Source organism: Lepisma saccharinum, chromosome 2, assembly GCF_977018435.1.
Source record: "Lepisma saccharinum chromosome 2, izLepSacc3.1, whole genome shotgun sequence".
Lineage (NCBI taxonomy): Eukaryota > Metazoa > Arthropoda > Insecta > Zygentoma > Lepismatidae > Lepisma > Lepisma saccharinum.
Genome location: NC_139230.1, coordinates 1,792,622 through 1,810,239, shown reverse-complemented (window position 1 = coordinate 1,810,239; position 17,618 = coordinate 1,792,622). Strand labels below are relative to the sequence as shown.

Sequence of the window (17,618 nt, the reverse complement as noted above, 5' to 3'; positions counted from 1 at the left end):
GTGTTTGTGAGTATCCATTCATCAAATCATCACTCATCCCCATCTTCTCAAATTAGCCAAAAGTGGCACAAAAAGCGAAGTAAAATAAATCAATCAATCATTTCTCTCTCCTGAGTATCGATCGTTTTGCGAACAAAAGTTTCATGTCTCATGGTAAATAATGATGATTAAAAATTAACATTTCTCTTTTACAATAAAATGTTTCTGTAAATACGTGAACTTCTCTCTCCGAAATGAAGCTTTCCATTTGGACTCGACTTTACCCGATGGCGTAGTTGATTGAACCGCCATCCATCGCCTTGTAATCACGGGGTCCCGGGTTTGATACCCGGCGGAAGCACATGGTGTTTCAGACTCCACTTTAAACTGTATGTCCAGTCCCGATTAGCACATATGTGCATAAACTGGATTTAAAACAAACATATCGTACAATCGCCGGTAATAAAAATGGGACACCTTGATCCTGAAATACTCGCTTCCCTGCAAGGGCGTTATGTGTGTTGCCTAACTCTACGGCGATAAGTGGATTATAATAGCAAATTTTCAATGGCAACTTCTACTACTGCCGTCGAGGGAAGGTGCAAGAAGGAAGAAGATGAAATCAACTTGTACATAGTTGGTCCAAATAGATCTAGATGCCCAGTTAAGGGAGTTCCGAACATCTGAATGGGAACTGAACCCGGGAACCCTTGAATATGAATGAAAGTACAAATGAAGTTTCAAAGACCCTATACTGGCAAAGTCTGAAACAGATTTTGTAATATATTCTCTGACCCCACTAAGTAAAAGTACAGATCTATTGCAGAAACAATTTGAACAAGATAAAAATGTTCCCCTACTGCAAGTATTTTTGTGTTGTGCTCATTCCTACGCACAGTAGTTTTCCATGATAATTTATTCAACAAACGGCTATTTTAAGTTGGATATATTGTACCGATTTAGACAGATAAAAAAGACTAACCTGGAGATGAATAGGCACTTTCTTCACTGGTGTCCCCATCGAGAATCTGTTGTTCGACATGCACTAATAGAGTCGGATTTGAAGTAATTTTCTAATGACCGCGTTGTTGCCTGGTATCGCAGAGGTCACTGTCGGCTCGTCTTACGCACTATTCACACAACACTGGCAAAACCGGCTTACGTGAGGGTTTCTGGATGTGAACCAAACGCAGAAACAAAAACCACCATCAGAAGCTCCTAGCACTTGTTACACAGTACACGAACAGTAAACGAAAATGCCTATATCTCTTGCACGTTTCCAAACCTTCGATAACAGGCAGAACGTTTTTCAAAATCAGCTAACCTTGCCTCGCCTGCATCTGGCTCGATTCGCCGTTAGCATACGCATGCGCAAGCGTGCTCCTGCCACAACCGACAGGGGGCAGCAGCGTGCGGGGAGAGGGCGCACGCAGATCGAAGGCCCGGCACCGAGCACAGACCTCGCAGGCGGATATATGATCTGTATCGCAGGCTTCCCCCGTTCACCGTATATTATGGCGCACATTTGTAAAACTGCATGCTACCAGAGACGTGAATTCTAAAATTGCTCATACAGTAGCAGAATACTTTTCGATGCGTAGTTACCCCAAGGTTCGAACCCGGGACTTCTGGGTTCTCTACGCGTTACGCTAACCACTTCACGGAAGCCGGTAGTGGATGAATAATTATTAGAAGAAACTGACAAAGGGTCACCAGCAAAGGAGCATAAAATGATGTCCACTTTGTGCATAGATAGAATAATCGGGACTGGACCTACAGCGGAATACAAAGCACTGTGCAATGTGACTCCTCCGAGTTACAGCGCCTTGAATAACGTAGCACCCAAGAAACTGGTTCCGCCGACGGATGAGAAACGTAGATGGCAGTGCTATCAATGTCGGTACTAATTTTCTTATGAAAGTAATGCGGCTTAGTTAGTTTTTTGAATATATGAATATGATGTAGATTTGTTTGTCTCGAAAGGCGGTACGTGAATTGATGGAAACAGTTATATTTGTGGAGTGATTTGCAGTCACGAAATGACATTAATTTGGAAAGAAAAGTAAAATAAAATTAATAAATAAATAGCATGCGTGCGTAACACAAGAAGAAACATCGCAATGTGATTCCGGACGTCAGGTCTTGGACTGTGTATTAGAGTTTATTTTTCTATGTTATTAGAATATAAATAGTATCCTGAGAGATTCATACCCAGGTGACAAACCACAAGTGTCGCTTGAAAGCGAGCAGTCGGAAATCAATGCAGCCTTTCAAACCGTAGGGACACAAGCTCTGACTGCACCGTTTCCTCAAGGAGATTTTAGACCAAAGCGACACGCGACAAACGATACGAGGATTTCACACCAAACCGACACGGGTCATTCGGTCCAAGAAAACTTTCATACCGAAGCGACACATGTTGCTTGGAAAGGAGCCAATCAAGAGCAACATTTCACATCGTAGCGGCATGACGGGAACCACAGGCCAGCGTTCGGTTGGTGAAATCCTCAAGAGATAAGTGTCGCGTGCCGCTTGTCGCTTTGGTGCGTAATCTCACTAAAGCAAGACACTCATTGCATCGCGTATGCGCGAACAACAAACCACGGCAACATGTTGCAAGCTATTGAGGAAATGGCCGAGTTTGAGCGACGCAGAAGCGACAAAGCGACACGTGTGGCTTATCGTGTCGCCTAGATCTGTTGTTGTAATGTGCGGTTTATCGTGTCGTCTATCTGTTGTTCGCAAGCAACGCTTGCTAATAGACTGAAGGCACCATGTCGCTTGTCACTTAGTTGGGAACTCCCCCTGTAGCGCGTCGCTTCGGTCTGAGTATCCTTCCTTTAAGGAGCTTTCCGACCGAAGTAACAAGTAGCACGCGAATACGCCATATGAACGTGTCGTTTGCTGTTGTTGGACCCTCATGTGCAATGAATGCTATTTTACAGTCTGGAAGTGTGTGTCACTAGTGTGACAGTGTGAACATCCCGTGTCGCTTGTCCCATTGCTTTGAAAGTTGCCTTACACTCATGTCGATGGCACTAAGAAAGTTTTGTGGGGTTCCCCTTGTCGTTTCATGCAATCATCATTATCATCATCGCCGCGATTAGTTTAAAGCGGAAGAAAAGAGACAGTAAATATCCGAAATACAAATGCTTCAGTGTGTATATCTTTAAAATAAATGATGATGATGATAATAATGAACCTAATTCATACACAAAAATTTAGATGCCAAGAGCATTCCACGCGTATTTTTTTCTCCCGTATTATTAACGAAAGTATGACGATAACAAGACGTGGTCGACTGTCTAGAATGTTCGTTAATATCTTCGCGACCACTGTACCAAATATCATAGCAATTATCACATTCATAGAAATGCTTCATGTAAAAGAATCAGACGTTGCAGCGAAAACTCCATTTACTTCCATTATAAGCAGTCGAACACCAAGCACCGGGGTCAACACCAGCGCCTCTAGCGGATCATTTTCGAGTGGAACCAGCCAGAGAGCGCAGAACTATGCGCGTTTGCCACACTACTTTATTCAAGGCGCTGTAACCGAGTATCGAACCGGGGACCCCTTGATTACAAGTCGACGACGTTACCACTACGCCATCGGGGAGGCCCCACTCTGGCCGTACCCGGAACCCAGAACCTTCGTAGGTGAGATCGTCAGTAGTTAGTCGACTACTCATGCTTTCGGTCACCGGGGCGGCGCAATATTTCTTTATTATTATTATTATTATTATTATTATTATTATTATTATTATTATTATTATTATTATTGGCAACTTACTGCAGAGGTACACAGGTGCTATTCCGACTCCGTGCACACTTGCAGGGTGGTATTTGAGAAAGTCCCAGTACAGGTGTGTGCATTCCAGTAGCTTCTCTTGAAGCATCGGGGTATTGTATAATCCCCTCCACAGAAGATTAGCAGTCAAAGGACCCCCACCCCCATCACTCTCACACCCACCATAGACCAACGATATAGTTAAACACATCAAGATACAACTTACCTATAATGAATTACATGCTGACTGAAATACAGGGGCGGATCCAGGGGCGAATTTAACTAGTGTGCCTCTCCTCACCGAGAATCAATTGTTAAGTTACATTTGCATTTATATATAAGATTAATACTGTAAACAGGAACCAAGTTGACTTCCATTTTTTAGTGATTAGGGTATTACTTTCGAAAAATAGAATTGAGGGCTAGAAGAAGGTTATTATTGTATGCCGTTTTCATAATTTTCCATGTTAAATGAACGATCAGATGAAAGGAGTAAAGTGAATAAACAAAGAAAACAATTATCTTAAGGGTCTTCCCCTTTTGAGGCATATTGCACAGTGGTTAGGATCCAAATTTACACTGTATGTATAGTTCCGATGAGCATAAAATGGGCTTAAATCAAACTTTAAACAATTTCCTCGAGCCTGTTAAGTTTGGAGATTAGGCACAATAACATATCGAAAAACTAGCAGTTGGAAGGGCACACCCCGTGGATCTGCACCATAGATAAAAGCAGACAATACGTTATACTAGCCCATAGCTTGACAAGCAAAAAATTAATATGCATTATCCTACGTCAATAACATTCAATGTCCGTGAGAGAAATATATTCAGCATGTTTTCGTTGTTCTCCCAAACACACCGAGCATTAAATATTAATAATCAAAACGGAATCACTTATAGTGAATAAATATTCTTAATTACATTGATTTAAATACTCAAAAGAAGGGCTATCTAAATAAGGTCATGATTACGCAGTTGCCTCGGGTAATTAGAACATGTGATTTTTTGGCATAAAGAGAATTATTAGGTGTTAAGTGTTCACACGTAAGCGATCACAACTGGGTCATCCACTCTAGGCGTTTCATTTGGCCTTTCTGCTTGCCCCTAATTAATGGCTACAAAAGCGTTTGTAATGTAGGTCATGTTTGAACTTTTGGTATGAAAATATCTTATTTTATCGTCGAGAATTAGGTATAAACACGTACTTTCGAAATGTTTGATATTGTATAATATAAGTAAAAAGTAAATTGTTAAAGGTACAATGCCTCTTTAGATAATATATTTTTCTTAGATTGGATTCACAAAAACTAATTGGAGACCTACTTGAAAATGTTGTCACGACTCTATAATAGATTTGCAGTGTTAGAGGCTACTTTTCCAGATTTTCATCTGTCCATATTTTTCAGAGGTGGATAAAGCAATTTTTCCTCTGTGAAGAATAAATAATTAACAATGAGGACTGACATCTGAACGAATTAATTTCGAGTAATCAAAAATATTGGTATGATTAACCACCATCGATTATTCATCATTTTCATCAAAGCGGTTAGTTTGGCTACTGGAATAAAAGCATCAATAATAATAACAGTAATCCTTGATATAAATATTGTCATGGGTTTGCGAACATCAATTTTATAGGCGAAGCAAAAATATATATATATTTGAGTGGGGTAATGTTGGTTGGAATCAATAGTTGTACTACAGGATTTTGTCTGAAGATGCAGGCAACATGCATCCAGTGATTGACTACGTAATCGCATGAACAACCATAAATTACAATTATACTTTTAACTGTAAAGTTTGTTGCACTTGACAACCAATAGAGTATACACTCGAGTACAGAGATATGTCTCCCTTGATTCTAGATTTAATGGTGAAGGGGTTTAAAGCTAATCCACGACAGACAGACAGGTGAAACCAAGAACACTTTCAGAAGTCGTACTTCAGAGCAAATGTAAGGTACCTGAACCAGTGGCGTGCCCAGGATTTTCGAAAGGAGGGGGTTTGGTAGTCAGCCCTCATTTCGCTATCTTTTCCTGCATTTGATGTTCTTTCTTTTAGGAATACTGGGCCAAAGGGATGGGGTTGTATCCCCCACCAACCACCCCCCCTTGGGCACGCCACTGACCTGAACCCAATATGGCCTACCTAAGGTTCGCGATTGTTTCTAAAGGTGTACAAAGTCAGAAAGGTTGCACATGTCCTTTACGATATATTTCTGTGTAGGCCATATTGAGTCTACCTTCTTACGCAATGTTCGTTTTTCCTTCCTTTAAAACAAAACTTTAGGTTGAAGTCTAAACTAAGTACAGTGTTGTAAAGTACAAATTATGAGCTATCATAATATGTACAGTGGGATCCATGAGTATTACCGTGCAAACTGTAAATGACTATTTCCATTAATTTTTCTCTTACATCCTGTGTGTTTTAAGCGATGGATTTTTATGTATTCTGGTGCAGAGGTTATCCACAGCTTGTTTTCAGTTTTCTCTTAATTCTTGAAGCTCTTATTGGGTCAAATAAAGTGCACGAACATGGTGATGGACAATTATGGAAGATATAGTAAATAATAACTTACATAGGCAATATTACATCACACAGAACACAACCATGAGTTCCAGCTATTTCGCTTCTTTGTCCTCAAGTTACTGCACTCCCTATGTACAGCCAACAGGTTCAATCACGTCATTCGGACAGTCTAAATGACATACTAACGTCATCTGTCGAATTCACCACGTAACTACTTGGAAAGAGCAAATAGGCTATATTGGGTACTGGGCCATATTGGGTTCAGGTATGTACCTTATGATTTCACATGCGATTGTATGGCCAGTATCGGAGCACGCGTTGCATACGTCTGCGGACAAAATTTGGGACCGTATGGGTACCAACCAAGATCATATATTAATGAAATATCACTCTTCTGTATTGTTCCCAAACATAGCTATTCCCAAATCCATCAAGTGCTGCACTTGGCTCCTATTGCTCGCGATACGTCGAATTATAACCCTGATATTATTTCTTATCTATTTTTCTAGACCGAAATCGACATTCTGTTTGTGTGTTTAGGGGTGGCGCACATTCTGATTTGTGCCATTAATTCATTTCTAGAATTTGGTGTGTGGAGTAAACTGGCAATAAAATATTAAAAATATATATATCAATGCACGAGGATCCGCAAGGCGTAAATATTTCGTACCTGGTGTTATAAGCGACTAAACTTAGGGTTGCGACACTCTGTACTTGAGGCGTGATGTATTTGAATTTATTGTTATTAACTACTCTGTGGTCTCCTGCATTCTTCGAGTATTAATATAATTTTTATTTTTGTGCTCGAATGTTACTGTTTTCAAAACAAAAACATTCCTAGTTCTCTTAAAGTCCACTTCCATTTCAACATTTATATCCATTGTTATCTAATAATGAAACGAATTAATTTTTAAAAATCACACTATATCATTCCTACTCGTAACTAAAAATTTGTTTTCTTTTTATGCTTACTTCCTCTAATTAAATGAAGCTGTCACACGAACGGCGTTTCAACCAACAGAGATGTAAAGCGGAAAAGTGTTGTTCGTAGTTTAGAGAATATGATACTGTGGTGACATACAGTCAGGAAGGTCAATATTGCTGCTGTCATGAAATCAGCAACACATACAATAACATTCTTATAATTTATATATATATGCAGACAAGCCAGGCGAAAGTAAAAATCAAAAGGCAATGCACAATAGTAGTGGTAGAGCAGCCACAGGCTGAACTTCGCCCATCAATAAAGAATTTCTAATTTCTAATGTAAGGTTGTCTCGCAGGAGAGGGATTCAGTGTGTTTATCAACAAGTCCCCTAACAACGGCAGTTTTCTCTTAATTGTGCCTTTAATGGATACACAAAAGTCTTCTCTGCGACGCGCAACTTCCTCTTGGAACAACAACTTGTTACAAATGCAATATGGCTGAATATAGTGCCGTTTCTGTGGAATTTTCTGCTTGCTTGTTACAATTGTTCGTGTAACCGCTTCAAATAACTCTAACCTTCAAATGTATCGGCACTTGTCCCACTGGAGCCCACATCCGACACCCGATGAACTTCACTCAGTCCCGCCGTGGTCCGAAAGCAGCAGAATACCGAAAGCGTCTGTGAAGACCGCAAGTGTTTCCACTGATATATACCCCGGCTGTTTCCAACAGTGAGTATTTCCCATAAACACGGAGGAAATGACATCCTGTTCATTATCAACCTGTAATTCGAATTGAGGTTACATGAATTAGTGAGACGAAATGAACAGGTATGAGAACGGTTGAAGAGAAGAGAATTTATTATGACTTCTTCGTGTCCGTTTGAGCGTTGCTAAATAATGAATTGTTCACATCAATCGACGAGAGGAAAATCGAAGTTGAACGCATATGCTCAATCGATGTGACACGAATTCGAAACGTTTATGGAAAACTGTGCTTGCAAACACAATCGTATGCTTCAGAGGCAATTTATAACATGGAAAAATTGTTCATTCAATTAAAATGTCACGCGGTCGAAGGCTGAATATATATATTTCCCATATAAGCAAGTGTCGAATATAAGAAATAATATATGCGTACTATTATTAGCAGATAGTAGTAAAGCTTCACAAAGGCTTCCGTGGCACTTTTTCTACTGGGTACAACGACGAACGAAAATGGATTGTAATCATAAACACACCAATGGTTTTTTCCTCCAAAAATATATCTGATAAGAAAATGTAACAAAATTATTATATTGGTTTATTTTCTTCAGAAAAATTAAGTCCAAAGGGGGGATTCTAACGCCACTGCAATTCCCCTTTTGCGCTCATTGTTGGACTTCAGACGAAAAGAATAGGCCTGCAGGAGAGTGAGCGATGAAAAAATTAAATTTTCGCACACATTTCAGGGATTGTTCGGGATTGGAGGATTTTGTAGCGGGCGTATTTCAATCATGTATGCATTTATATACTGCGTAAATTCAACTATGTGTGTGTGTGCAATGTACGACACTTTACCTTTCTTTTCATACTCACTAATTTGAAGGGGAAAAAACGTGCAATGCAAGCTGACCACCGACTCCCTAGATAGCTACTCCTGGGTACATTAGGTCCTGGCCTGGTTTATACTCGTCTTGAAACTAGGCTAACTCATTTCTTATCTCAGTTGCTCTGCAGAAAAACTAATTAACTGAGACTTATATCTTTATCTACCATCATAAACATCAGGTTTTGCCCACCCACTCAAAACGTCTATGCCTAGAAATGCATTTGAAGGCAACCATGCTCGTAGTTTTGAAATACGAAATAATCTACAAAATGTTTCGTTTCTAGAATGGTTATTTTACGTCGTTTTCCATCTTTCGGGTTAATGACGACGATGGCGATGTGATGGACGGGTGGGATTGACGACAGAACAAACACAATGATGCATCCCTGCTTTGACCAGGGTTCGAACCTGGGACCCATGGCCTCGTAGCGCCTGATGCCACCACGTAGGCCGGCTTGCACAATACGTACGAAGCCGGTCTGTGTGGCGGATTACGATAGAATACCAGGTGTTTATGTTTAAATCTTAGGTAAGGAATGAATAGGTGCGTGTTCGTGTCCCATCATCAAGTTTGCGCAATCCTCATTCATCGCCGACATTATCCTAGAAAGGTAGAAAGTGATGTCAAGGAAAATATGAATAGAGTGAGTATAACGAAGGCATTGAAGTTAAATTTCATTATTTCGTTTCTCTCAAGAACGAAAATAATGTGATATTTTATTTTGTTTCGTTGGATAGAATAGAAAGATCTTGCAGGAATGTAGTACTTAATTACAACATAAGTGATAAGTTCGTTTGCATCCCCATTGTAAACAATGTTTTTGGGAGGTTGAAAGAAACTATTTTCCTTTCTTTCCTTTCGGTGAAGAACAGCACTGGGTGCTTGCTATTCGTCCCACCCCGAGACACACCTCACAGCGCCGTCGCCACTCTACATGCGGCAACTCAGTTGAAGTGAGCAAAGACTGGTTAGGCTAGGGTATCGTCATCGCTGGGTGTATTTAAAAATGTTCGTTATTTTGTTGCTGTTACAGGTGTATTTTACTGTCAAACTGTTTTTTCTCAAATGCATGTTTCGCGTGATAGAGTGCCGGTACCATGAAGTGAACACGCAGCAGGATTTGTAGCTTGAGCCAATGGTGGGTCGTCGAACGACGTGCAGAGAATTTTCACAGCCGAGAACAGATAGGTAATGTTTATTATTTTTTGTTCTTTTGACTCTATCATATTATATACTTCTGTGTAGAGTAGTGTAGAACACGTTACCATTATTACCTTATGTGACATTAACTACAGAATTAAAGTTTTAGACTGGCTGACAACTTATTTTTAGTCTAATACAATAAGAGGTTTCAGTCCCGAAACATGCATTAGTTTCAAAACTGAAGAGGTGAATTCGAATTTCATGTCAACACTTGCACCCCACAATATCAGCCTGCAGTTAGTAGGGAAGATGAACACATTCGGGTACCTTGGCCTCCGTACGATCGCTAGTGAAACATTTTGTGTAATTTTTGAAGGTTGTGTTCCATATGAACAATTTCTGTTGCTTTTTATCTCGCAGAGATGTGTTATAGTGTAGTAATGAGAATTTTCCTTGTGGTAATATTTATGGCAATCTTGACACTCTGTACACCTTCGACGTAATTCTGGAGGGAGTACAATCTGTCAAGAGCCCCTATATTCGTTGATGCAAATTGTTTGTGTTGTATTCATCCTGACAGGTTAATCACAATGATGATTTTTATGACGTTGCATTTCTGCCTCTGGGCTAATTGTGATGATGGGGACGAAATTTATTTGAACCTTTAAATCCACTTTATGCACAGATAGGCTAATTGGGACTGAAACTACAGTTTAAGTGGGATGCGAACCCGTGTGCAATGTGCTTCCGCAGGGTATCAAACCCGGGACCAGACGAAATTCATGAAGAGACAGTAGCAAAGGAAAACACCTGCCCAGACCAGGCTCGAACACAGAACCTTTTGAGTGGACCATTCGACACGCTCAGATATCGACATAGGAAATCCCTGATGTGGATTTTGGTTGTATTTTGTTGTTTAACGTCACTTTTCCACTGCCTGTAAGTTAATCGCGACTGTGAAGATGAATGCTTATCTGATGACATGCGTGGAAGAACCGAGACTCGAACTTACTATTTTCTATGTCGAGATCGTCAGTCAACTATTTGACGATCTCCCTCGTCAAGGCAGATATTTTGACATTTGTCTAAAGCTTGATTATGTCTACTACGTTATTTCCTATCACTTTCAGGGTCTTGCTAAGTAAACGTAAATTCTGGCTTTCGGCTGGTTCGCATTCTGCTGCTGTATTTCAATTTGCTAAGTTTAGGATGCTTACTAGAAAGTTATATGAACAGGAGGGCCGTTTCCAGGTAAATCCCAATTGGCTAAAGGGGCCCTCCGCAGGGTCTCGATGAGCACAGTATATTGTTTGAACGTCGATCAGTGGCTTTGCCAAAATTATACAATAGTAACTTAAAATAAAACTGGAATTTGAAATATTGTCTAAATTACTGACAAATGGTCACATCTTTCTTGCAGTCTTTGTATTTTGTAAACTTACAAACGTAAACGTTATACAAATATTGCAGGAAATCTGTTTTTCTTTTCCTAGGGCACACAGTGCTTACACAGCCCCACCCTTTGATCATTCTAACAGGCAAATAAATGCGGAAATCCACAAACCTTCATCCCCAAAATTAATTCCGCATGTGGAAATTAGGGGTGACGAACATACTATATATTTTAAGGATATAGCGTAACTATTTTATATTTGTGCACATTAACTGTTTCTAAGCTCTATTAGGAGATTGGATACATTTTTAGTTTGCCATGCAGCTAGCAGTGGCTCCGAAGCTAAGAGGGCGCCGAACGGGAAAAAAGTAGGAATGAAATTAAATGCGGCGCTCTTTGTAAATATTGGCGTTCAAGTCGAATAATATTGTAAATTTGTAATGAAAGAGATTTAGTAACAACTTTCTTGCTAACTCCGCTCCACTAACAAACTTTCTATAAGAGTCAATTCAGATTTATACCGTATTGGCCCGAATATAAGCCGCACATTTTATCCAAATTTCAATTGTGAAAAATTAGGATGCGTCTTATATTCGCGACCTTAAAAAAAATATGACGTTTCGTCAAATCATATGTTGTTAAAAATGTGCTGATTTCTCATTTTGAAATAACGATAATGCAACAATAGCAATGTAGAAAATGGCCGCATTGTAGATACCATAACGTTATCCAACAATAGCATTGTTTGTTTCTAACTGGAACAATAGCATTGTTGTTTCTAACTGGGCATTGTAAAAACTTGATAACGTACTCTTTGATTTTATTAAGATTGTGTTCGTTCTTCTCTAAGCCTATACAGCTATTAATTTCTTGAAGCGGATCTACAGGTTTGTGGCCAATATGAACGATCGTGTGGAGAAGAAGACATCATCAAGCCTGGGAATAAGGCGTAGTTACGATGCAAATTTCAAACTTGCAGTTGTTCGTTACGCTAAAGCCACAAGCAACAGAGAGGCCGGAAGGAAATATGGACTTGACGAATCTAATGTGCGACGTTGGGTTGCTGCTGAGCCGAAACTGAAAAATGCACTTTCAACGAGAAGATCTTTCAGGGGACCAAAACGTGGCAAACAGTGATTTATCCACACACCCCTAACACCCCCAACACCCTCCCAAATTTTGGTGAACACACCCTCAAGCAGAAAAGTTTAACACCCCCCGCAGTGATTTATCCACACACCCCTAACACCCCCCCAACACCCTCCCAAATTTTGACGAACACCCCCCCAAGCAGAAAAGTGGAACACCCCCCCTGTAGGGGGGTGTAAGTATGGATTTTTATATCAACAATAGAATTGTAATAGAATTACAATACTCCAACATAAAGGAACCATTTGTAGCTCTACCAGAAGTGTAGTCCAATGGACCTGGAGGGTGGAATGTTCAGCATGGTCATTTCCTGGAAACACCAGCTTCCTTGACAAGGCTTTGGAAGGAACACTACCATCTGGAAAATATAAAACTGACCTCTCACCCTCCTTCCAGGGAGACATACCGCACACAGTGTTGACAGTTCAGCGCTTGAATACCTAAATAAATATTTCTTAAATACGTTACAGATTTGTAAATTGAACCCCTGAGTCAATGAAATTTACATTTTGTTGCATTTTCCTTTCGATTCGTTCATGTGAAAAATGTACGATAAAAGTAAGGGAAGATATTCAAAGATACAGGTTTGACTTCTTGTAGTGAATTGTGTTACTATGGTTAGCAACACTTTTTTCTTGTAACTTGGGCGAGATGGATGATTTTGGAGTGGTAGAGAAAAGAATGGTCAAATGCCTTAGGCCTTAGGTCAGAATCTCAGTGTAGCATCTCAGTTCGTGTGTTGTCGTTCTGCTTAGTGTAACTGTCTGAAACTTTATTGCAAAAGTGGTTGAAGAAGATACGGGATTTTGACAAAGAGAATGAAATCAGACAGAAAGAAACTGAAAGGGGTGAGTAGAGAGGCAGTGACACTATATGGAGGTATAATTTCTCCCAATGGATATTCATAAAGTCCCGGGTTCGATCCCCGGCCGCTTCAAATCCGTGAACTTTTCTAACGTTGGAAGCGGCCCCGGCGCCCACCCAGCGTCGAATAACATGGGTACCTGGTGGAAACCCTGGGGGGTAAAGGCGGTCAGGGGCGTGATGCTGATCACATCACCCCCACTCACGACCGGATCAAGGAAGTGTGGGGCGTTACCCCCACACCCCCTATACGCCTTCATGGCGTGGTGCTAAGCACAGGGGAGCACTTTACCTTTTTTTACCAATATAAAATTTACTGACAGAGTATTCGATATAAAACGGCAAATATTTCATGAAGAGCCGAAGTGATTCATTCACGTCTATAGTTGATGTATTGACCATTTTTGTAGCTCTAAGAGTTCTTAGCTCTGTAAAAAAACTATATATTAGAAAGAGAGTTGTAAAAAAGGGGGGGTTCGCACGGGGTGGTTGCCTGGGAGTTAAGTACAAATGGGCTGTCGAACAAGCAAAACAGATAAAAATAGAAAAGCGTTAAGGTCGTGGTGACCTGTGAATTGACTGGCATCCTATTAAATTAAAGTTATTGTCGGTTTGCAAAGATATATATTTAGTAAAAATTGTCTTCCTCTTTATATGTAGGCTAGTCGGTTCCCTGACATAATGACATATTTAATTTTTTGCAACTTTTAAGAGGAAGCAAATGAAGTATAAGGAATTAAACATAAAAACAAATTTAATTTACATTAAGTCCCAAATTTATATCTGACCACAGGCGCACCAGTGGGGGCACGACGGTGCTTGCCACTCACTACCTGCTGGAAAACGTAGAGATAAAAATTTTGTTTGGTTCATTGTGCTCTTTGTGCTGGAAAGTGAAATAAATGCTATTCAATTTTTAAATAATTGAAAATAAAACATTACTTCAATTTAGAAGTGAAAATTCCTTGCCTTCCCTTTGCAGCTAACATGCCATACGTTTATTTGCATATGTTTTTTAGTTTTCTTTTAAGGCAGAGATACACATGACCAGGCGCGTGCCCAGGATTTTCGTAAGGGGGGGGGGTTATGAATCCAATACATTTTCCAGTTCACAGGTCAAATTTCTTGTAATAAATTAGATAATTAATATACTTGGATTTTACCCCAATGAACGCAATCAATGTATTTGCTATGGATGCTTCATGTTTTTATTGCATCATATAAAAGCACCTGCTTGAATATTTCCAAATTATTAATATTTTATATTTAATTGCTCAAATATAATTTTTAAACAAAAAATATGTACACTCAACATTGTAACAACATTAAAGAGATTAAGACTACTTGATGTCTTAAAGACAGTAATAAATAAGGTACCATAGTTCAACAATTTAAATTCTGAAATTTAGGCATCGAGTTATCTGTGCGAGTTCTGACAATATGTCATCACAAGTAACTTTTATATCCCGGTGAATGTTCAGAGCAGCTAACCCATTTAATCTTTCTTCGCAAATGGTATTTCGAAGATAGGTCTTCAACGTCTCAAAGTTGAGAATGATTTATCATTTGATGTTGTTGTTACCGGGATTGTACATAATATGCGCAAACGTGTGTTTACCCAGGGAAATATTACTTCACTGCATATATCAATTGCTTCAAGAGCATTTACTGGACGTGTTTGCATTGCTGCAAGATGACGATACCACAGTTTCATTTCAGTGTTAGCGTCGTCGCCTTGTAATCAAGGTGTTCCAGGTTCAATACCCACCCGGTGGAGGCTAATAGTGGTTCGGATCTCACTTTAAACTTTAGGCCCAGTCCCTATTAGCCTTACTGTGCATAAAGTGGATTTAAAACATCAATTCAATCAACATTGTACTTGTTGTGGAGATGGATTTGCTAAATATTGTGTACATTTTTGGCATTGTATTATTATATTATTGGTCAAAACATTTGTTTGACAGTCGATAAACAAATACGAACCCCTTCAGTAATTAACATTTTCTACTACAGTGTCATTAATGTGTCATATTCATTTTCATATTAGGTCTATGAAGAGGAATTGTGTATAATGTTAACGTTATGGAACTGCGAAACCAACTGTTGAAGGGGCCACTCCCCCCTTCCCCTCCGAAGCCCAGTACCGCACCACAGGATCTGTCACTGAGCCCGACAAAATCTTGCCAGACAGTGCTCGAAATAGAAATTCGTAGCCGAAAAGGGAGGGGATATTTGATCGATTTTGGAAATACGATGGGGTACATCCTTGTATGGATCAACATGGAGACAATACAGTAGGTGGAGGATGATCAATATGAAAATTATTCTAATTGGGGGTATGATTTGTGAAACTTTCTTAACTGGAGGCAGCTTCGACCACTGATGCCAGAAAAGATGCTTTCAGAAAATGAATTTATTACTGCACACGTATATTACTTATTGTATTTGTTGCGTTTGTATAAGAGAAATATTCAGAAGATTTGTAAGGAATATTTACAGTTAATAGGATGCCTATCTAGTCTATCCCGTGTCGTAATACAAATTTTATCCCTTTCCTACAAAATAATAAAACTGATTTTATAATGTGGTTGCATACATATACACTGTATAGCAGCACCAAGCTTTCTGGGACCTCGGAAAATACGTGAACCACAGGCTTCCCTGTGACTTTAACTAGCGACACTAGTGCCACTGCTCCGACGCCAGGGTTTCAAATGCCTTGGTGGATCTATAAGATAGTAATATCGTTTTTGGAGGGTTCGTGAACAAAACAAAAAGTAAATGATTGTAAAGTCCATTTTATATTCAGATACGTTAATCGGGACTGGACTTAAAGTTTAAATCGGGATACGTACCACTGTGAATGCACCTTCACAGGGGATCAAACCCAGGACCTCTTTGATTACACCACCATCGGTGAGGCCCCTGAAATCATTGAGGGAACACACGCGGGCACCCCCCTCCCCTGCACACACACGATTGTATGCTTACAGCACATGCTGTGCCCTCCCAGAAAAACAATTCTAAATCCGTCTATGGATATATCTGCTATCAAATAATGAACGTCACTTACCTCGACAGTTCCTTGACATAATGTTGCAACAAGGTTTGCAATATCTTCTGTTATGCCTTCTTGTTGAATATCAAGAGTCTGAAAGTTCGCACGTTTCACTCTCGCAATTCGGATGGAATTCCTCTGAACTTAAATCGACCTTTTCTGACGTTCTATTTGTGGAAGGTGAAGCTTCAACTTCCATTTTTTGTTTCTTTTGGAAATAATCTAATACGTATTTCTCCTCTTTTCTCTATCCATCTTTAGTTCCACGTCAAAAGTCTATTACACACGCAGAAACGTAACACACAACACAACCACTTCAACTTGCTACCTTGCAGACTGCAACTCGCTACAACCCCAGAGAACACCAGGACTTGGGACAAAGATACCGGGCGGTCGAATGTCTGAAACATGCATCCAACTTGGTCCAGCTCAAATTACGTCACCAGTGTTGACAGCAACCAGTAGTGTCAGTAGTGTTGGCAACTGCTAAATTATTTACGCACAAATTCAAGTGAGATCTTTCACACATGTTACAAGAAAATTCAATAAACTGAAGGCTGGAAATTGGTTGAGAAAAAAATATCTAATTTGTAAAGAGCACAAGAGTAAAACGTATAACATTTTGGCATATTAATTGCTTTTATTTTGTTTATGAAACTGACTGGGCCAGTTGCGCTATATAACGCATCCCTCCCTCCCTCCCGGCATGCTATTGTACAAAACATCGCTTGCCTCCTTCATAAAACCATGCCTCGCTACTGCCTGCAACAATTATTATTATTATTATAATTATTGATATTTTGAAATAAATATGCATCCAGGTGCGAAATAAGATTTTGACTTACTTTGCCTACTAATTGTAGTGATTCAAATCTCACAGAACTTTGCTCTGCTGGCATAAATGGTATAAGAAGGGGAAAGAAAGAAAAGGGAAGTTAGCAGCACTGTCGTAACAGGAAAGGGAGGGTCATTCTCCTAAGAGGGTCATCGTGGGTGGGAGGAGGGATTCCTTCAGTTCGCATTCCAAGGGTTGCGGCTCTTTTCTTGACCATACTGAGAAGGAAATTCTACTTCCTTTTCAGTGACTAAGGAATGAATGAATGCTTGTGCATTGCTGTAACTCAACTCCAATATTATCAAAAGTAATTGAAGAAGCAAATACATTTCTCATTGCCAAATGTAAACATTTTAC

The 17,618-nt window shown here is 39.7% G+C and overlaps 2 protein-coding genes across 9 annotated transcripts in view; one reads left to right on the top strand and one right to left on the bottom strand.

Annotated features, from left to right (window-relative positions):
• CRMP (Collapsin Response Mediator Protein) overlaps positions 1-17,618 on the bottom strand; it is a 276,601-nt gene that overhangs the window by 112,313 nt on the left and 146,670 nt on the right. The window contains exon 1 of one of the 5 annotated variants that reach the window (XM_083116911.1): positions 962-1,333. The exons of the other annotated variants lie outside the window; for them this stretch is intronic. Coding sequence (XP_082973037.1) covers positions 962-1,021 — 60 coding nt within the window. The 5' untranslated portion in view covers positions 1,022-1,333. Of the gene's footprint in view, positions 1-961; positions 1,334-17,618 lie in introns of those variants that run through there. 5 annotated transcript variants of the gene reach the window in all.
• The window catches only part of LOC145983853 (prestin-like), a 327,363-nt gene continuing 319,495 nt past the window's right edge, over positions 9,751-17,618 (top strand). For all 4 annotated transcript variants that reach the window (XM_083116901.1, XM_083116905.1, XM_083116900.1 and 1 more), the window contains exon 1: positions 9,751-10,007. The gene's annotated coding sequence lies outside the window, so the exon portion shown is untranslated. The remainder of the gene's footprint in view (positions 10,008-17,618) is intronic.